General features: G+C 38.5%; 1 protein-coding gene across 1 annotated transcript; it reads left to right on the top strand.

Moving 5' to 3' along the window:
- Nucleotides 1–1,490: 1,490 nt before the first annotated feature.
- LOC100564911 (pancreatic alpha-amylase) lies at nt 1,491–18,337 on the top strand. Its single transcript, XM_003220078.4, has 10 exons — nt 1,491–3,122; nt 7,622–7,768; nt 11,496–11,693; nt 12,495–12,725; nt 14,056–14,189; nt 14,298–14,420; nt 14,534–14,633; nt 15,540–15,661; nt 17,298–17,423; nt 18,040–18,337. Exons 1-10 carry the CDS (start codon nt 2,955–2,957, stop codon nt 18,227–18,229), a joined length of 1,539 nt encoding a protein of 512 aa, XP_003220126.2. The 5' UTR covers nt 1,491–2,954; the 3' UTR covers nt 18,230–18,337.
- Nucleotides 18,338–22,416: the final 4,079 nt, after the last annotated feature.

Genomic DNA, 22,416 nt, shown 5'->3' with positions numbered 1-22,416 from the left:
AGGACCTTAAAATGAATTTGAAGACATGAAAAAAGGGAGATTTCTTCTCCTTCTCCATCTCAGCCCATGTCACTATGGATTGTCTTTAGGGGGGACAGAACGTCTTGAATAAAATGGAAGGGGATGTAAGGAGCTGACAAGAGGCGGAGAGATCACCAAAAGGTTGGTGGAGGTACAAGTGTGCAAAATCACACATTTGATAATGGATAGTTTATAACCAGTTCAGACTCTGGTTACCCTTTGAACCAGACTTTGGTGGACTTTATCGTTGCTTTCATGTGAAAAACATTTCCACAGATTTCTTTGGTCATATCACAGAGTAGTGGTCTCTGATGAGGCCATTCACACGCAACATGGACAAATTTGCTAACAGAAAATAAAAATGTAAAGCATTTTGGTAGCAAATCCATGTGTGCATAATGCTACCTTATGCTCTTGGTATAACAGCAATCTGATTGATCTTGCTAATTGTCCCCTGTCCTATAACAAAACAAAAGTGTGATGCCATATGGAGTTTGTGATATTTCATTTGGATTTTCAGGATAAGAATAATGAAAGGCTACACCAGACATCTGCACTGTACAGTTTAACTTAAGCCGCTTCCGCACAGCTGTATTAAAATCCACATTGAACTGGATTATATGACAGTGTGGACTTAGATAATCAAGTGCAAAGCAGATATTGTGGGTTATCTGCCTTGATATTTTGGGTTATATGGCTGTGTGGAAGGACCCATACATCTCTGCTGAGGAAGAATCTATCAGAGATTAGTGGCGAATGAGAAAACTAGCTGGAGTTTCTCTTGGGCCCCTGCTACACTGCCTTATAAAATCCAGATTGTCTGCTTTGAACTGGATTATATGGCAGTGTAGAATCATAATCCAGTTCAAAGCAGATAATGTTGATTATCTTCTTTGATTATCTGCATTATACGGCAGTGTAGAAAGGACCTTGGTTAACATAAAAAGGGCTAGCCATTCTAAGATTAAAATCAAGCATTGGATGTGTTATAATATATAAATAATAATAAAATTTATTTATATACTGCCCTCTCCTCAGAGGACTCAGTGCAATTTCCAACATGATCAAAACAATACAATACAATACACATAATAAAAACAGAACCATACGACAATTTTTAAATTGTTTTATTTTTAAATTTGTTGGACCATAATATTCATGGGGCTGATTAATATTAAAACATGGGCAAAAGCTGTGTAATTGGTAGGGCACCTAATTTGCACTTTACAAATGCAGTGCTACTCCTCTTATTTTAAACTTGTTTTCCAGACTCAAATTACATTTTGAATTTAACCTTTAAAACCCCAAATTGCTCAGGGCGTGACTATCTGGGGTTCCCCTTCTGTTTTGCAGTGAATGTTCCTAGTGAATAAGATCTGCAGAAAATTATCAGCAGAGGTCTTCTTGACTGTCATTTGAAAGAGGGCTTTCTACTAAATAGTGGACTCCATTTAGAGTTTTAATGCTTTTTTTTTTAAAAAAAAGGGCAATAAACACAATATTTTTAGAATTTGTTTTTAAAAATATGTTATCTTTGTAATGTCCAGGTAGCCCCTGAGTTACAAACATCTGATTTACAAATGACTCAGAGATAACAATGAGGATGAGACAACAGGAAGTGTGAGAAATTGACCCTTCGGAAGAGAAATTCACTCCTGGAAGAGTTATCATGGGGAAAAAAGTGTATCAACTGAAGCTTTCTCATCAATTGTTTCCACAAGCCAATTTGTTCAAAATCCAATGATCACAGGGACAGAAAGTTAGGTGAAGTCCTCTGAACAGGAGCACAGATAGCAAAACAAACACCACAGGGGTGTTACCTATGCTATCCAAAACTAATAATATTTTTGGCTGGAGTTACGCTTTAAAAATGTACCTGTTCTGACTTAAATACAAATTCAGTTCAAGAACAAACCTACAGAACCTGTCTTGGTTGTAATTTGGGAACTACTTGTACTATTGTCTTTTCTGTTATGATTTTTATTTTCATGAGTTATTATTTTGTTTGCTGTCCAATGTGGTGTAGTAATTTGAGTAAGACCTTCCTTATAAATTTCAGATTTCAATATTAATGTCAAAATATGTAGTATGGTTTTACACAGGATTTGTGCTACATTAGAACAGTAAAGACAAATATCACTTATGCAAAATAAACATTAAATATTAAATAACCAAAAATAAAATAAAATAAGGTGTAAACACTAAACTAATCTGGGAATCTGCAATTGCAATAGATTGGACTCAGACTGAGGGTGCAAGTCCCTGCTTAACATGGAAATCCTCTGAGTAGCTTTGGGCAAATTCCACTCTCTCAGCCTCAGATAGAGGCAATGGTAAACTCCTGAACTAATTTGGTCAAGAATCCATCCACATTAGAATTAAAAAATTAATGCAGTTTAATTGCCATTACTCAATAGTATTACTATGGAACCATGGAATTTGTAGTTTGGAAAGGCACTGGCTTTCTTAAGAAGAGAAAATTAAAGGTCTTGTAAAACTACCACTCCCATGATTTCATAGCATTGAGCCACGAGAGTTAATAGTGGTGTCAAACTACCTTCATTCTATGGTTTAGAAACTCCCACAGTCTTATGTTGGTTTAATATGCAACATTCTAATACACAGTACGTTCTTTTGAGGAATGCTATCTAATCTATTCAGATGAGAACCTGAGCATGAGAGATCACCTTGAATCTTATCCTTGTCTATGCATTTGAAGTTCTTAGCCAGAGAATTTGGTTTGTTATCTTCACCTGTTATGTTGTTGAAACCCTCAAATGGAATGACCTTTGATTACGGGGAAATAACTAAATAAAACCAATCGTGGGTTGAATGTCTCATGACTGACGTGTACTTTGAGCTGCAGCAGGAACATATAAATAGTCACCGAAATCAGCGAAGTCGAGCACAGAGACGAAATTGACCTGAACAGTATGAAGATTTTTTTCCTCCTAGTGGCTTTTGAGCTTTGTTGGGCTCAGTACAACCCAAATACAAAGTCTGGAAGGACCTCTATTGTCCACCTCTTTGAATGGCGTTGGGCTGACATTGCTCTGGAGTGTGAGCGCTATCTGGCACCTAATGGATATGGTGGAGTGCAGGTAGGCCATTCTCAAGCTTATTACCAGATTCTGCTGATATGCCAATTGCACCCCTTCCTGGAATTGGAGGACCTAAAGATGGAAGTGCAAGCACTGGGAGCCTCAAGGCTGGACTTCTGCAATGCCCTTTACATTGCGCTACCTCTCTAGCTAGTTGGAAATTCCAGTTAGCTTAAAACACAGCAGCCAGACTAGTTACAGGAACATCTAGGAGTGAGAATATCACCCCTTTACTAAAGTCATACCACTGGTTGCCAATTTGTTTCTGGGAAAAGAACAAAGTGATGGTTTTGAACTTTCAAGCCCTCCATGCTTTGCGTTAAGGTTACCTACAGGATCACCTTCTCCTGTATAATCCGCCCCAGACACTAAGGTCCTCTGGGAGGTATCAACCAGCCTAAACCCAGTTGGCAACTGTTACCCAGAAAACCTTTTCATTGGCCACCTTTTCATTGGAATGACCTGCCAGAATAGCTTTGACAACTAAATCAGCTGATGGAATTTGAAACACAACTGAAGACTTCTCTCATTGGTAGCCCTACCCAGCCAGTTTTAACTTTGACTTTTAAATCACATTCTATGTTTATTGTGTTTTAACTTTTGTCTCAGGTATTTTGATATGATGATGTGTTAATATATGCTTTTATGGTTGCATTTTAACTATGTTTTAATATGTGATTTTATAGATGTATTTGATTATGTTGTGCCCTGCCTCTAGCCAAAAGGCGAGGTAAAAGGTAAAGGCAAAGGTTTTCCCCTGACGTTAAGTCCAGTCATGTCTGACTCTGGGGGTTGGTGCTCATCTCCATTTCTAAGCCGAAGAGCCGGCGTTGTCCGTAGACATCTCCAAGGTCATGTGGCCAGCATAACTGCATGGAGTGCGTTACCTTCCTGCCGGAGCAGTACCTATTGATCTACTCACATTGGCATGTTTTTGAACTGCTAGGTTGGCAGGAGCTCCCGGGGATTGAACCTGGGACCTTTCGGTCGCTCAGTGCTTTAACGCACTTCGCCACCGGGGCTCCTAAAAGGCGAGGTAGGGAAATGTTATTATTATTATTATTATTATTATTATTATTATTATTAATAATAATAATAATAATAATAATAATAATAATATATTGAAAAATGTATTTGGAAGTGGATTGTGCTTTGGCAAAGACCTGGAAAGTAGTGATTATGTCCCATCATAATTAATGTGTCCTGCACAAAATTTGATACCAAGGTGACAACATAATTTTTAATTGACTTGTTTTGGATACAGGTCATTTCACCTAAACAAGCTGAGGCTCTTTTTATGTTGTTCCATCTGTAGTCTCTTTGGAATCAGTTTTTATCAGTCTTTGGAGGTTTTTAAACAAAGAGTGAATTGGCGTTTGTCACGAGGGCGTTGAATATATTCCTGCACAGCCGTGAGTTGGATTGGATTCTTGTGGTCTCTTCTAAATCTGTGATTCTAAATCTGCTACATTCTTGTGTTATAGGCTGTGCAACTGGTTGAGCACACCAAATTTGCCATTTGAATATCTGAATGGATGCTAAAACACAATGAAATGGTGGCACCTTAAATGTATGCAGGGTTAGGGTAAAGGTAAAGATTTTCCCCTGACCTTAAGTCTAGTCGTGTCCAACTCTGGGGTTTGGTGCTCAACTCCATTTCTAAGACAAAGAGCCATGTGGCTGGCATGACTGCATGGAGCGCCGTTACCTTCCCGCCAGAGGGGTACCTATTGATCTACTCACATTTGATTGTTTTTATGCAGAGTTACCCACAGGTAATATGTACTAAAACTAAAATATATACAGAGTTGCTCAACAGACATTTGCATCATGGGAATAAGAGCATTTCAATCTTTAATAGATGTTCATCAGGGTTGTAGCCAGAAAATTTTTTCGGGGGGGGGGGGTTAACCCCTTGCACACACCCCTCCCCGCTACAAACCTGTCAATATCTGCTTGAGATAGTGCCTGGAGGGACTCTTAATGTTTTGTGTCTCATAGACTTAGCATGGGGATTTGGTTAACCAGTTAAAATTCATGAGTAAACCAGGTTTTTTTTTATAACCTGAAAATTTTCGGGGGGGGGGGGGGTTGAACCCCTAAAACCGCCCCCTCGCTACAGGCCTGATGTTCATTAAATAATACCACATTCCTAGAATATCAGAAGTCCAAGTGTATTATTTTACAGCATCTGTCATCCTTGACTATGTTGGTTAGGGCTGGTAGGACTTGTAGTTCTACATCTACAAATATCCATGATTCCCATCTCTGGTTTAAACTAAAGCTTGGAGGTTTGCATTTGGCTTCAGTGAACCCACTCCACTGCTAATTTTCACACTTGTTTGAATGAAAAAGAATTGGTTATGTTGTGCCCTGCCTCTAGCCAAAAGGTGAGGTAGGGAAATAATAATAATAATAATAATAATAATAATAATAATAATAATAATAATAATAATAATAATATAATCCCAGGTGACAGTCGCATTGACGAAAAACAACAAGGAAAACTCAGCCGCTATCAGGACCTCAAGATTGAACTGCAAAGACTCTGGCAGAAACCAGTGCAGGTGGTCCCGGTGGTGATCGGCACATTGGGTGCCGTGCCAAAAGATCTCAGCCGCCATTTGGAAACAATAGGCATTGACAAAATTATGATCTGCCAACTGCAAAAGGCCACCCTACTGGGATCTGCGCGCATCATCCGAAAATACATCACACAGTCCTAGACACTTGAGAAATGTTCAACTTGTGATTTTGTGATAGGAAATCCAGCATGTCTATCTTGTTTGCTGGGTCATAAAATAAAATAATAAGCAGTATAATCTTTGTTGAGAATTCATTGTGAAAGCTTGGAAAAATCAAATACAGGCTGAACATTCTTTATTCTGGAATCTGAAATCTGAAATACTATAAAATGTAAAATTGTCCGCATGGTGACCGCATGGTCACCTTTGCTCTCTGATGATTCCTTATAATACAAATTTTCCCTCATGCATAAAAGTATTAACAAATTGTGTATAAAATCGCCAGGCTATATGTATAAAGTGTGTATGAAGCATAAATGATTTTCATATTTAGACTTGGGTCTCATTTCAAAGATGTATATACAAATAAAGCTATTCCATTTTTTTAAAAAAAACAATCTGAACTCCAAAACTTTTCTGGTCTTAAGTATTTCACATAAGGGATTCTGAACCAGTACTTTTGGAGCTGAATTGGAGAAAGCATGCTCGTTTTTAATATTATTTTATTTTGACATACAAAATCTGTCAGTTGCTTTGAAGCCTCTAGTGCAGGGGTCCCCAAACTAAGGCCCGGGGGCCGGATGCGGCCCTCCAAGGTCATTTACCTGGCCCCCGCCCTCAGTTTTATAATATAATATATTGTATATACATATAATATTGATAATAATATTATAATGTAATGCAATATAACCTAATAATAATACCATATAATAATATTAATTATATATTCTATATTACATATAATATTACTAATAATATTACAGTATAGTGGTATAGTTCAATATAGTAACATATAATGCTAATATTGTGCTATGCTAATAATATAATATATTGTATGTGCATATAATTTGTAAACCACTCTGAGTCCCCTCTGGGGTGAGAAGGGTGTGATACAAATGTAGTATATTTTTATATTTTATATTTTATTATATTGTATTGCTCTGGGCATGGCCCCATGTTAGCCGCCCCGAGTCCCCGTTGGGGAGATGGTGGCGGGGTATAAATGAAGTTTTATTATTATTATTATAGTAAATAAATGCAGTAAATAAATAATAAATAAATTTTAGACTTAGGCTCACCCAAAGTCTGAAATGACTTGAACGCACACAACAACAACAACAACAATTAACTTGACTATCTCATTGGCCAGAAGCAGGACCACACTTCCCATTGAAATCCTGATAAATGTATGTTGGTTAAAATTGTTTTTATTTTTAAATATCGTATTGTTCTTTCATTGTTCTTGTTGTTGTTTTTGCACTACAATTTTATTTTATTTTTTCGTGTCAGGAGCAACTGGAGTTGCTTCTGGAGTGAGAGAATTGGCCGTCTGCAAGGACGTTGCCCAGGGGACGCCCGGATGTTATGATGTTTTTACCATCCTTGTGGGAGGCTTCATGTCCCCGCATGGAGCTGGAGCTGATAGAGGGAGCTCATCCACACTCTCCCCAGGTGGGATTCGAACCTGGCAGCTTTCAGGTCAGCAACCCAACCTTCAAGTCACTTAGTCCACTACGCCATCTGGGGGCTCGCACTACAAATAAGACATATGCAGTGTGAATTGGAATTTGTTTGTATTTTTTTTCAAATGATAATCCGGCCCCTCAACAGTCTGAAGGATTGTGGACCGGCCCTCGGCTTAAAAAGTTTGAGGACCCCTGCTCTAGTGTATGTAAAGATGCATCACATGCCTTTGCTTAAATGGCTGAACTGTTTATCCAGTGTCATTGTATGATACCTTTTTTTTTTTTACAGATCTCCCCTCCAAATGAAAATATTGTCATTACAAATCCATGGAGGCCATGGTGGGAAAGATATCAGCCCATCAGCTACAAACTATGTTCACGATCTGGGAGTGAAAATGAATTCATAGACATGGTCACCAGATGCAACAATGTTGGAGTAAGTAACTCAGAAATCCTGACAATATCACTATCTGGGTGTTTTCAGATCAAATAAATTCTGGCTCCATGTTGATGATACCAGAAAACCAGTTCCTTCAGAAAGATACCTTGTAGAACTTACAAGACATATGACTATGTTTCTCATGGGAAGTTGGCATAATCAACTCAATTTGAATGGTGGCATTTCAATTGAATTAATTTGGAGAATGGCTCTGGACACATTAAATGAACCCACTTCATTTAGAGTGCACCACTCTAAAATAACATATGTCATTAGCAAAGCAACAGGAGCAAAAGTACAAAGTGCTAGGACTACATGTTTCAGTCATCCTTGGACACTTGGAATATGGTAAAATAATTTCCTGTAACTTTGAAAAGACTTGTATGCTTCTGGTATATTATAGAGACATAAATGCACCAATAATCCATGAAGTTCCAACTCTGTCTCCGTTGGTTTGATAAGTTGGAATGTTTGAAAGAATGGAAGGAGTAGATAGTGTTTTAAAAACCTGTTATGTGATTCACAAGAGCTTTGACTGTGTATTCTTTCATGCCTGGAGGTTGGACCAGTTGGACCTTTAGTCTCACCAATGTCTTTTATTATCTTATTCTCTGAAATAAAATCTGCCCCTCAGTCTAAAAGAGGGTCTCTGGCTTTCCATTCTACAGTGCACGTGCAAACAATTTTATACCTATTGTCACACCAATCCTCACATCAGGTCAAACTTTGTTAGTATTCCAATATTGTAGATGGAACGGGCAAAGAATGAGAATTTTTTCCATGTCAGGAGCGACTTGAGAAACTGCAAGTCGCTTTTGGTGTGACAGAATTGGCCGTCTGCAAGGATGCCCAGGGGATGCCCAGATGTTTTGATATTTTTATCATCCTTGTGGGAGGCTTCTCTCATGTCTCTCATGTTGCTATCAGCATGGAGCTGATAGCGAGAGCTCATCCGCGCTCTCCCCAGGTTGGATTCGAACTAGCAACCCTCAGGTCAGTAACCCAACCTTCAAGTCATCAATCCTCCCATGCACTTCCAGTCAGTTTCCGCAGGATGTTATTGCGTGCAGCTACTTTGTGCTTGGTGTTCATGCAGTGTTTCCTATATGTTAGTGTTCGGTCTAAGGTGACACCAAGGTATTTAGGATGGAAACAGTGTTCGAGCTCTTGGCCTTCCCAAGTAACTTCCAGTTTCCTGTTGGCTTCACGGTTAGGTAGGTGGAAAGCACACACTTGTGTCTTGGAAGGGTTAGGCTTCAGGTGGTTCTCTTTGTAGTAGCTGGAGAGATCTTTCAAGGCATTAGTGAGCTGGTTTTCAACTGTTTCAAAATCTTTTGCTTGTGTTGTAAGGCCAAGGTCATCAGCATATATAAAGCTCTTTGTGAGTGGTGGTTGTGGCTGATCGTTCGTGAAGATGTTAAATAAGGTCGGTGCAAGAACACTTCCTTGGGGTAAACCATTCTTTTGCCTCCTCCATCTACTTTTCCTGCCCTGAAACTCCACATACAAGCTGCGGTTTTCCAGGAGGGTCTGGACAGTTTTTGTAAAGTCAAAGTCCCGGGTAATATGGTAGACTTTATGCAGCATTTTTCTATGTTGCACCGTGTCATATGCTGCCGTAAGGTCCACAAAAACTGTTCTCATGGTGCAGCCTTTCTCATAGCCTTCCTCGATATGCTCAGTCAGATGGAGAATTTGACCTGTGCAGTTTTTCCCTGGTCTGAAACCTGCTTGTTGTGCAATAAGCTTAGGTTTGATGACAGGTCCTAATCGATTTAATAGCATCCTCTCATAGACTTTATATAGATGACATAAGAGGGAGATCCGTCGGTAGTTCCTGGCATTGGAGGCATCTTTACCAGGTTTTAAAATGGCAATGATCTTAGTTTTCCTCCATGCTCTGGGAATCTGTTTGTGTGCCAAGCATTGATTATAGAATTTCAAAAGCCAGTTTTCAGTTTTAGGCCCCAAGTGTTTGATTTGCTCCATCATTAAGTCATCTAGGCCAGGTGCTTTACCAGTTTTACATTGCTTGATGGCTTCTCTGAGTTCTTTCAGGTTTAGAGGAGAAGACAACTGGTGGGTTTCAAGTTCTGGCACCCTGTTGATTTTCATCTTTACTCTGCTGCCATTGGTTTTCCCATTCTGAATTAGCTGGTAAGCTATCTGGTCTGGTGTTACGTTTACATGTCCATGGTTGACCAGAGGGTCACTATCCAGGCGTCTCAGCAATTGCCAGGCTTTTCGGCTTGGACATGTCAAGGTTCTCAAGCAGCTCTATCCAGCGGTCTTTCTTAGCATTAGCTATGGCTGTAGATAGTTTTTGGCCTGCTGCTATAATCACATCACTATATGGATTCTCTTGAAATAGTCTGAGATATTCTTGTAGCTGATTTAGTGATTCTTCATTTAGGCCTGGTAGGTAGCTTGTGTGACAGCCTCTAGGGATTGAGAGCCTCGAGGATCTTTTCACAGCTTCTACAAACAGGTCATAATTTTCTATAGAAGGTTCTATATCAGAAATAGCTGCTTCCAAGGTCTCTGTAAACTTTGTCCAGTTAGCTTTATTGAAGTTATATCTTCTGCGGAATGGGACACTTTTTGGTCTTACAGCTGCATACGCTACGCAGCATATCGGTCTGTGCTGAGTATTAGGTATCGGGTTTAATACCCTTTTAATGCATTGGTGGATTATGCTTTCCTTTACAAAAATCAGATCAGGGTTATAACCACGCTTCCATCGGCCGCTATTAAAAGATGGTGGTAATTTACTGTCATGAAGGAGGCACATTCTACTATTGTTGGCCCATGTTAGAACTGCTTCACCATTTCTGTCATCTTCATCATAGCCCCAGACACAGCTATGGCTATTGAAATCTCCCACAATAAAATGGGCTTCATGATTGGTTGGGGGCGTAAAATAGAAATCAGCCCCAGGTGGTTTGTAGAGTGAAGATACACTGCAGCTATCCAGTTTCATAGATAGGATTTCAATGTTGTTCACTTCTGTGAGAGAGGTTGCAGATATTGCTATACCAAATCGTACAAAAATGGCACTACCATATTGCCTGTGAGGTCGTTCCACTGCCAGTTGCATTCCAAGAATTTTTGGTCTTCTCATTGTGATGTCTCTGTGTGTTTCCTGTATACATAAAATGTCACACGAGATGTCCTCAGACATTTTGGCTAATAGCTCTTCCTTAGCAAGTGACAAACCTTCTATATTAATAGATATAATTGTCAGCAATGGTCTTGATAAAGACCTTTGGTGTTCATCCATTTGTGGAGAGATAAAACACATTTAAAATGTTAAAAAAATGTTTAAAAGCAATGCAATGCTTTTGGGTTGGAAAGATCAGCCGTTTACAAGAAACGTTGCCCAGGGGACGCCCGACTGGATTTACTCAGTCTTCGAGGAGGCTTTTTCCGTGTCCCCCATTTATCACATTGCAACTTTTTTTTTTACTCTTCTGAAATCAGGGTCTATGCTGTCAAACAGGGGATCTACAATTTATCACATTGCAACTGTAGACCCCCCGTTTGACAGCATAGACCCTGATTTCAGAAGAGTAAAAAAAGCATCATTTGGTTGACCAGCCATAAGGAGGCATCTTCAATGCCACTATTGTAACAAAATGAAAATAAACTAAAGAAAGGGTGAAATCTAGGATATCCCTTCACATTGCTTCACGAAAATAACTTAAACATTTTTTTTCTCAATCAGGTACATATCTATGTTGATGCTGTAGTCAACCACATGTGTGGATCTGGAGGTGGAGAAGGCACCCATTCTACTTGTGGAAGCTATTTTAATGCCGGTACCCGTGACTTTCCTGCAGTCCCTTATTCAGCATGGGACTTCAATGATGGGAAATGCAAAACATATAGTGGAGAGATTGAAAATTACAATGATGCTTACCAGGTAAACTCTGGGGCTGTTTTCTTTATTGCTCTTTCTTTATTTTGTTGTTCTTTCAGCTGGTTGAAATGCAAAATCAAGCAGATGAATAGATGATAGATAGACAGAAAGATACATACATACATAGACAGTCTGACTGACTGACCTACCGATCAGAGGTTACTTGTGATCAACATCATGTTCCACTCTCAGGTCTGGATGCAAAAGGTTTTAGTATGTCAAAGAATTGAATAAATGTGGAATAATTTTTATATACTCTATCACTGAGTTATAGCTGTAGGATGTTATTACCCCAAAACACATGTGTCAAACTCAAGGCCCTCCATGTCACTTTGTGTGGCCCAGGAGGTTTGGGTGGATTTCAGACCATGTAGCATTTTGAATGGTTGTGTTTGCGTTTTGAATTTTGTTTGTTGTCATTTTCAGAATGTGGTCAATTAATGAGGATGATGTGTGATATGGTGCCTCAGGTTATTTAACAATATGTCAAATAATATATTTATACAGTTTTATAAATACAAATAGCTCTCTGAAAGCAACTGTAAAGCTGATGTGACCCCCAGTGAAAATGAATTTGATAGATCTTGTCTGATTTTAGAAGCTAAGCAGGGTGAGCTCTGGTGAATATTTAGATAGGAGACTGGCAATGAAAACTATTTTTCTGAGGAAGGATCTGACAAAACTATGTATGAGTGTTCTTTACCTAAGAAAACCCTTATGGTATTACTGTAAGTCAACAGGTGGCTTAAGGGCACATGCAGACACACCATAGAATTGACATTTCAAAATCATATTTCTAAACAGGTCCGTGATTGTCGCCTTGTTAGTCTTCTTGACCTTGCTCTGGAGAAGGACTATGTGCGCTCAACAGTTGCTAACTTTATGAATCGCCTGATTGACATTGGAGTAGCAGGATTTCGGATTGACGCTTCCAAACATATGTGGCCTGGGGACATGAAAGCATTTTTAGACAAGCTAAAGAATTTGAACACAAGTTGGTTTCCTGAAGGAACAAAGCCATTCATCTTTCAAGAGGTGATTAGTTGATCTGTTGTCTCAAAGCAAAATATTAAACACATATAGTGTTAGTTTGAGAAAATTGTAAGATGGGCAATTTCTTAAGTTGTCAACATAATAAATGTTTTTACTACACTGGATATACTGGCAGGGGGGCTCTGGGATCTGCACCTTTAAAGGGTAAGTTTGAAAGCTCAACAGCATTATCAAGGAACTCTCATCACATTTCACTTGCATTGAACAATAGTCAGAAATAATATGGATACGGGTATAGCTCTGTAAACAGAGTTAGGAGAGCTGGGAAGACATGAAAATAAACGTTTGACAGAGTCTTCATTAAGTGAGACCTATCTTTTTGTATATTTCACTTCTTCTATCTTAAGGACATGCCTAACTTTATTCTAGTCTACACACAGTTTACATTTAGATTTTTATGTGAACAGCTGGAGCCTAATATTTTTCCACAATATGTAATGCTAATCTTGAGGTGCTTGATGTTATATAGTCAAGAGAGCAATGAGTGAGGCAGTAATGCAGACACTATAGAGTTGTGTTTGCAAACTTCAGTATCCTATGGGCACGCTGGTCAGGAAACGGATTGGCTGCAAACCTTATGTAATATGGAACCCATTTTATTTATTCTTTCAATTTAAACTTACATTGGTATCATATGACCTCGTTAGTCAATACTACACAAGTCACAGTTGAATGTATGACCTGTCATAGGGTTAATCTGCATTGAGAGGAATCCAGAGTTCTTTTTCACACTATTGGGGAGTGCAGTCACTCTGCTGGGATGATGTGCATTCTAGTTCCTCTGTGTCTCCACCATTCTCCTAGTTGTCCACAGAGCTCTATGTCCCAGTCAATATAGGTACCCTTGTTGACTTCAAAAGCATGAAGGTGTGGGAGCTATTGATGGTGGCAATGATATGGACAGGATCCATGTCCTTTCCCTGAGCTGATAAACAGATGCCAGTGTCCCATCTGGATGACAGATCAGGTTGAATCTAACCCAAACTAGACTGCTCTAAAACTGCAGGATACTCTGGAGTTTCTAGCAAACTCTGATGTATCCCCTGACTTTGCTCAAGAGTGGGGGTGGGGTGGGGAAATGAATGAAACAAAACAAAACAACTCCTGGGATATGCCTGAGAAGTGACTGTGCGTCATGAAGGCAGCCAACTTTCAATTTAAAGCAAGGCCAATGTTTTTGGCTAATGTAGACAAGACCGTAAATGAAAAGTGTGGACCAGCCAACTTTTGTATCTGAGTTTATATATGAGATGGAGAAAGAAAGGGCTTGTTCCACACCTTGAAATAAATGGTGTTTTTTTTCACTTTTCAGGTGATTGATTTGGGTGGAGAGGCCATCTCAGCCAGTGAATACTTCGGAAATGGCCGGGTAACAGAATTCAAATATGGTGCAAAATTAGGGACAGTCATTCGCAGGTGGAATGGAGAAAAGATGGCTTATCTAAAGTAATTTTTTCATGTATTTCAAACAAGGATACAACTGAAGGTTCAATATTCTTTAGCATCTTACAAGTACTGTTTCCAATTAATTTTCACTTCCTTCATTTTCTTTAGGAACTGGGGTGAAGGCTGGGGTTTCATGTCTTCTGACAGAGCTCTGGTTTTTGTGGATAATCATGATAACCAGAGAGGACATGGTGCTGGCGGAGCTTCCATTTTGACTTTTTGGGATCCTAGGTGAGGAACACTTTTGAAGGCCTAACTGTTCTTCATCTCTCATCTACCAAAAGAAATATAAACTTTGATTTCTGAGTCTTTTTTTAACCTTTCTCTCCCTACCCCGTTTTCAGACTCTACAAAATGGCAATTGGTTTCATGCTTGCTCACCCCTATGGTTTTACTCGAATCATGTCAAGTTTCCGTTGGTCAAGGAATTTTGTGGATGGAAAGGTCAGTTCCTATTGTGTCATTAGTAGTAACAATGTCTAATTGGTTCTAAGTATTTCTCAATTATTTAGTGCAAGCTATTTATTTTCACTGTTCCACAAGTTCAAGAAAACCTGCACATTTTGGTTATGGGGTGATAGGAGTAGGAGTATGTGTTAAAGGAGCTGAAAAGAGCTTTTTGTTGGGCAAAATAACAAAAATAGGCTTACATGGACTGTATTAGATTAAAGAATGAGTCACTTTTGTTATGGTTCTTTCACTATAACTAGACTCGTGATGAATCACATACGATTTAAAGCACAATTGGAGGGTGATGGTCTATAGAAATGCCTTTCCTTTCCTAAATTGACTATCTTTTAAACCTCAGGTCCAATATTAATTTAACTTGAATATGTTTTAATGGATTTTGACTGAATTTTAAAAAATATTGTTTAAATTTAATGCTGCTTTAATGTTTGCTTTATTGTATATTTTAAATTATATGCTAATATTTTTATGTTAAGCAGCTTCGGGAGAGATAAAGCAGGGTATAAATAAATATAATAATTTTTTACCAAATTAGAAATGACAGAGAATGCAAAAGTTAACTGTGCTCCTAAGTTTCATAGCTATCATAATCTTATTGTCAGAACCGTGTAGCTTCTTAACTTTAAAGATTATCGTAGTCCCGCATCTTGGAAAAATTGCTGTTTACGTGAACTCAGGATAACAATTATGATATGATCCCCAGGAGTGTACTTTATCTCATTTGTTGCATGTACAGCTTCATTTGGAATATTTTTGAGCTACTCAGTTAAATGTTTTCAATTATATTTCCTTGTATATAAGTTCTAAGAAATGTATTTTGTCTGCAGATCTGTCAACAGTTATCTAGTATTTTTGCCCTAACAATATATGTCCTGTAACTAGGATGTGAATGACTGGATGGGACCTCCAAGCAATTCTGATGGCTCAACTAAGTCAGTCACCATTAATCCAGATACAACCTGTGGCAATGGGTGGGTCTGTGAACATCGATGGCGTCAAATAAGGTTAGGAAAATGTAAACTTTATCCAACCTATAGATAAGATCGCTTTCAGTCAACTTAATTATGCTTCACTTGGTATTGGTTTTTAGGCACTTTGAAGAGTGATGAGGGAAAGCCTATTCTGTTTAGCCAATATGTTCTAGCCTCAAAGTTTTAAATGAGTAGGTTTTAAACTGATTTTTTAATAGTGAAAATTATTTAACAAAATTTAAATGTAACTGAAATTTTGAAATTTTCTTAAACCAGGAAAAAAAAGAGTGAAAGATCGGTATGAATTTTAATTATACAACTTTGATATTCCATGACTATTTCAATATTTATGGATATGAAAAATAAGGAGCCATGAGTTCTATTTTAAGAAAAAAGATGAGTATAGATAAAAATATTAAAGGTCATGTACATGAAGTAGAGATTCTCTTTCACTCTCCTCATCTCCATGTCTTTCTGAATGGTCTTTCCTCTCTCTAATACCACGCTAGAGTGGGTAAATGAACAGAGAATTTGAGGAAATTGTGTATATCTGAACAAAGAGGCAGAATCTGTATATAAATTCAAGGAGTCTTATGTTTGAGCTGTAAATTGATCTGAAAATTCAGAAAAAAATGCTTAATCTGTACCTACCTTCTAACAGAAGCTACTTCTCTGATTATGAAGATGGACAGTGCACATCAAATTATATGACACACAGCTAAAGAACAAGAAAAAACAAAACAAAAAAGGAATGAGGAAAAAGATACACACATATAAAGATACACACATATGTTACTGAGACAAATGCTGAAATAAAACACAAACAAAACACTAATACATTGACCCCTCCACTCAAACTGTAATGAAGTGAAACATATATACCAGTTTATCATTATCAATCACAATCCATATTACTAATAATCATAGCTACAAATTGTTACAGTATTCGTTTTCATTGTTGGTCAAAAAGTCCATAAATCTTTCCCATTCTTTCAGGAAATTTTCAATTGTTTTGTCCCTCAAAAGCCATGTTAATTTGACAATTTGTATATCAGAAGTGCTTGGTATGTTAATCCAAACTGCCAAATTAGCATACAGTATTGGACATTTCTGACACTTTGTACTCTGGAACTTCCTGTCCAGTCTTTAGATGTATCTTGGGGTGCTCCAAGACTCACTTGAGTCCCTTTCACATCAGGGTTAGGCTGCTTGAGTCCCTCCACTTGCTTATATTGCTCAGTGGACCTTTATACATTGTCAGATTGTAGATGAGTGGTTCTCAACCTGTGGGTCCCCCGGTGTTTTGGCCTACAACTCCCCAAAATCCCAGCCAGTTTACCAGCTGTTAGGATTTCTGGGAGTTGAAGGCCAAAACATTTGGGGACCCACAGGTTGAGAACCACTTCCCTAGATGAAGAAGGACATTGCAATACTACTCACTTCATTTCATGTATCTGAATGTCCACTTGCAAATATTCATGTCTCATGTCGAATTCTAGATGTTGCCCTTACCTTTTCATCACTATGTTTTGTTACAATTTTTTCAAAATGTTTTTGCTGACTTTTGATATGTCAGCACTTGGGATCAGCTTGTATTGTTACCAAGATGGCACATAATGGTACTCCTATATAAAAAATTTAATGCTGTTTCTCCTCTCCCCTTCCAAAGGAATATGGCTATTTTCCGCAATGTTGTTGATGGACAGGCTTTTACCAATTGGTGGGACAATAATAGTAATCAAGTGGCATTTGGTCGTGGCAACAAAGGATTCATTGTCTTTAATAATGACGACTGGTAAGTAGGCTGAGGTTTTTTTAGATGCTGAAACTATCACTATCTTACTTGGAAGTGTGCCTATAAGGTTGACCAACCTCTTTTGAAGTGGAAGGCAAATTCAACATCAGAGAAAAGAGTGCATGTAAGTGCATTTCTGTGGTGAGCAAGGGCTAAAGGTGAAATGGTGAGACCAAAAATGTACGTATCTTTGAGCTCAATTCCTGCAAACCATGAGAAGGAGGGATGTATGCAGACATGCAGAGAGAATGGGAAAAACCTTGCATAAAAACTAGGAAACCATCAAATGATTTGGCCCCCAAGAGCCGGCACTTACTCACCCCTGCTATGCTATATCATATCACACAAAGCATTGAACTGTGCTTCATGAAACCATCACAGAATCTTCCATAGAAAGGCAGCAATACGAACCTAATCGACATCAGTTATATATCTATTAGTGTGTAATGATTCTAACAAGGTGAGACGGTTTCATGAAGCAAAAGAGTACTTTGGTATTGGCCACTACATAAGGGAATGATAGTCTTGGACAAACCACATTTGTTTATTGTGTAAAGTTTTATTAGGAAAAGGGATTATTTAAATGTCTAATACTTTTTATCTCCCTGTCAAACAGGAACTTGTCTGAAACACTGCAAACCGGTCTTCCTGCAGGCACATATTGTGATATAATTTCTGGTGAAAAAGAGGGGAAAAGCTGCACTGGAATCAGAATTGAAGTCCAAGGTGATGGCAAAGCTTATTTTCAGATCAGCAACACTGCTGAAGACCCATTTGTTGCAATTCATGTTAATGCAAAATTATAATTCTGTCCAAACAAATGTCCTTCCTTGATCTTGCTTTCCTAAACAATTGGAGTGATGTAGAATAATACAGAAAAATTTTAAAATAGAATAAATGGCTATAATATTCAATATTCTTGCTGTTTGTTTCATTGGTAGTGCAGGCCCCTTCTAAACTGCCAGATAATCCAGATTATCAAATCAGATAATCCACATTATCTACTTTGAACTGGATGATATGAGTCTACACTGCCATATAATGCAGTTCATAGCAGATAATCTGGATTTTATATGGCAGTGTAGAAGGGGCCACAATCTTTGGCACTGGGATTTTTCTTCTAATCCCTTTTTATCTAAAATGGTCTTCATGTGGCTACTGGTCCACATGAAGAAAGAAAAGGCCACCATACAGAGCAACATTTCTCAACCTGGGGGTTGCAACCCTTGGGGGAGAGTCAAATGACCATTTTACAGTGGTCGCCTAAGAGACTACCAGAAAACACATATTTCCAATGGTCTTAGGAACCCCTTTGGCAGAGAAGGCTGAAGATTTTTCCGCCAGTGGTAGTCCTTTGTGATATTATACGTTTTTATCAAAAGAAGACAATGATTTACAGTGACATAAGTGGCTGACAGGTCTACAAGTCTGCTCCTGTAATTTGCTGCCTTTCAAATCCATCTTCCATGTGCTGAGTCAGGTTCAACACTTGTGTGTGCTGTATTATTATTGTTATGCTTCTGAATGATTTTACGCTTAAAATTTTAATAGTATTTTAAATATGATAGGCTTTTTAACTTTTGTTTTTTCTCTTAGCAATTTTATAAGCCTCTTTGAATCCCATGCTGGGGAAAGGCAGCATATAAATAAAATGAAAAAAGACACCAAATATTCAAGCGATTGCATGGTCAAATATACATATGCATGCATGCATTCACAATAACACCACCATTACAATTTGCTTTTGAAATCATGAAGTGAATGCATTTTGTGTCTTATGAATGCAGAATTTAGTTTAACATTGGACAAAATACGTCTAGCCACTTCTACAAGGGAATCTTATGCATTCATAGGACACAAACAGGATTCTATCCAGGGCTAGTGTTGAAAACTTACTTATTTAATGTAAGATAAAATCTTTATCTCACTTTCTTCTCCCCAATTGTTGTATTTGTATAAAAAGTGTGTGACCTGGCAGTAAAGATTGAGAACATCTGCATATTACAGCAATTGGAATGAAGTGCTATACCCACTTAACAACAATTTACTGACTAATAAGGTCTATTAGGAATAATTTAGCATCCATGATAAGGTTTCTTCCCTCAGTTTGGCAATTGTGCCAGTGTTTAATTGTGCTGTAAATAAAATTGCATGCTTTACTTTCCAATTGAATGCTGCAATAAGGTGCTTTAATTGAGCTAAGGTAGAAAACAGAGTATCCCTTTTAGCAAATGAATTAGAGCCTGGGACTGAATATTCAGGTTTGCCACAGAAAGCAGAAAAAAGACAGTCATATTCAGAAGAAGGCCTTTTCCCAGCTTACTTGGGATGCAAAAAGACAAGGGTGGCTCTTACCAGGGCACCATAATAGCTTGTCCAACATCTAGTGTGGCCTTTGATGATGTGACTGTTTGCTGGTGAACTGGGAGTGAATTTAGACTGGCCAGAGTAGACAAGTCCTGGAGATCACCAAATGCACTGCTGAATGCACTGCTGCATTGGGTTGGCATCCACATGATCCAGTCAGGCCAAGACCACATCGGGGTCACTGGACTGTCATCTCACCGTATGCGTCAATATCACCATTCCCAGCTGGTCAGAGAGAACCATGCGAGCTTCTGACCATCATAGATGATTCCAGCCATCTGTCATTTGAACCAGATATTTAGAAAAGAACCAGCTCTATACAGCAAGACCACGATAATCGGTCACCATTGCTTTCAGCTCCTTTTACTTCTTCAGGAAGTGGAAGAGTTCCTGTCTCTGGAGAGTTGCACAAAACAACAGCAGCTAAATTCAACACACCGGCAGAGCCGGCCAGGACAGAGAGTGGTGTATTTGCCACACAGAGTTCCTTGCTACTTCAGCATAAGACCACTCCTGTGTGTGTTCAATCTAATTGTGATGGTAATTTAAATAGAAATGCAATGCATATCTGAGGAAAACTATGGCAAGGTAACTTTTCTTCTTTAGTGTTTTATGAAGCTTCACCATAACTGCAATTCTACATTGTAACAGATCACCTTTCCAGGCTGGAATCCTGTCACACCCTGCCTTTGTTTACCACTTGGGATCTTGGATCTCAGGGTAACCTTATACACATAGACCTCTAGCTGTTGTGGCATGACCAGCCTTCACCAAACTTTATATGAACAGAAGGAGACAGTGAAAAAAACAAACAAGTTATATTTAAGAAGAGACATGTAATTAATATATTGACAGTTGAACTCCCAATCAATCAGAACTCCCTCAACCCACAGTCAGTTCTCCTGTCCTCTATGTGATTTTTTCTTTTTCATTTTAAAATCCACATTCTGTTTCTAAAATGTATTTCTCTATATCAAATCCAAGAATATCTGTGTCACACAAAGACAAACCTTTATTTTGTAGTATTTCCTATCTACCTCACCTGCAAAATTTCCCGAGCTATGATTGGTTTCTTTCAGTTAAGTTTACTCAATGCTTTTCTTCACGTCCATATGGTCATTTTGTTGTTGAAACCCTGGGAACTCAAAGAGGACCCCAAAATGGCCATAGAAAGGTAACAATAGCTAAGTCAAGGCAATCTTTCACTCAGAAACCTTATTTAAGTTAACCTCCAAAGTTGGCTTGTAGCCTGGACATACAAGTTTCACAAGCACTTAAGCATTCACCAGGGGGGAACATAGGAAAATCCCATGACCCCTTAAAGTGGTAGGCTTAATCCCCTAACAAATCCTTTGTACACATAACAATGGAGCCAAACCAAAGGTCATAGAAGTTGCCCAATCCCCTGCTTCGGTTCTTCTTCTGGGAACCGATTCAGGCTGGCTAACATCCATTGCCACCCATTATTTTGCCAACACAGACTATTATCCTCACCCAGGCTGGGAAAACTGCCTTCATTACCACCCATTGACTTAGGCCCTCCCCACATTCCTTCTTCCTCATGAACACCTGAGAGGCAGACCAAGAAACAGCCACAATTCTTTAACTGTAAATGACAGTTAATTAAAATTCCCACCAGACCCAGAAGCTGCAGAAAGAAACAGCATGGCAAAGCCAACCAGTGAGCAGATCCTAGCCGGTGCCCACTTGAGCCAATCAGCACTCAGTGTGGCAAAAGTCTATTGTTTGGAACTTCTATAAATGTTTCTATATGTTCCCATTGTGGGTATATCAGATTTGAGAGCACAGACTCTTCTGGCATCCATTTTGGCCAAAGCGAATAAAGCCTCTGTTATTTTGCCTTCACCCTGCCGTGTTCTGTTTTGGATTGGATCTATAGAACTTGTGGACTTGAAATTATATAACCCTTTTATGGAATATTTTCCATTTTTGAGTATATTGAATGTAGTTCCCCCTTTATAGCTCTGCGTAGATCTGGGTTATTGAATACAATCTCTGTAAGGCATGTACTTCCAGGGTCAAAAGATTTGTTACCCATTTCATATAGTCATAACATGTATGAGTTCATCCATGTGCTCCAAGAGCATATCTAGCAATAGAGAGTGATAAAGTAAAAGCGGCATATTCTCTAGCCCTTTCTCTTTAGATTAGGGAATTTGTCTGCAGATCTGTTTCTGTCTGGGCTTCCTTTAACATTGTTTGGCCATCTGAGCTCCAATTTGTGATCATAGTAAAATTCACTTAATATCCACTAAGTTAGGCAGACTTTCTCTTTTAATCTTTTAGGCTATTTACTGTAGGCAATTACAGATATTCTGGCATACACATTCTTCTTAGAGAAAAACACAGACATGTTAATTTCTGGGCATATGGCTTTCATTTCATCACGCGGATTGTAAGGTATCATAGATTCATTATGTTTCAGTACATGGCAAGTCAGATGTTACATTTCCATAAGGACTATCTTATAGAAGGATATCATCATCTTAAGCAATATAGCTTGGCTATTTATGCATTGAGGAAATACACTCTGTTTTCTGAACAGGCATCCAAGCAGTTAATATTTCCGTAGACATTGCTATATCCTGCAGTATCTGTTGTATAT

The sequence above is a fragment of the Anolis carolinensis genome, chromosome 4 (genome assembly GCF_035594765.1).
Source record: "Anolis carolinensis isolate JA03-04 chromosome 4, rAnoCar3.1.pri, whole genome shotgun sequence".
Lineage (NCBI taxonomy): Eukaryota > Metazoa > Chordata > Lepidosauria > Squamata > Dactyloidae > Anolis > Anolis carolinensis.
This window is presented reverse-complemented; position numbering and strand designations above follow the sequence as displayed.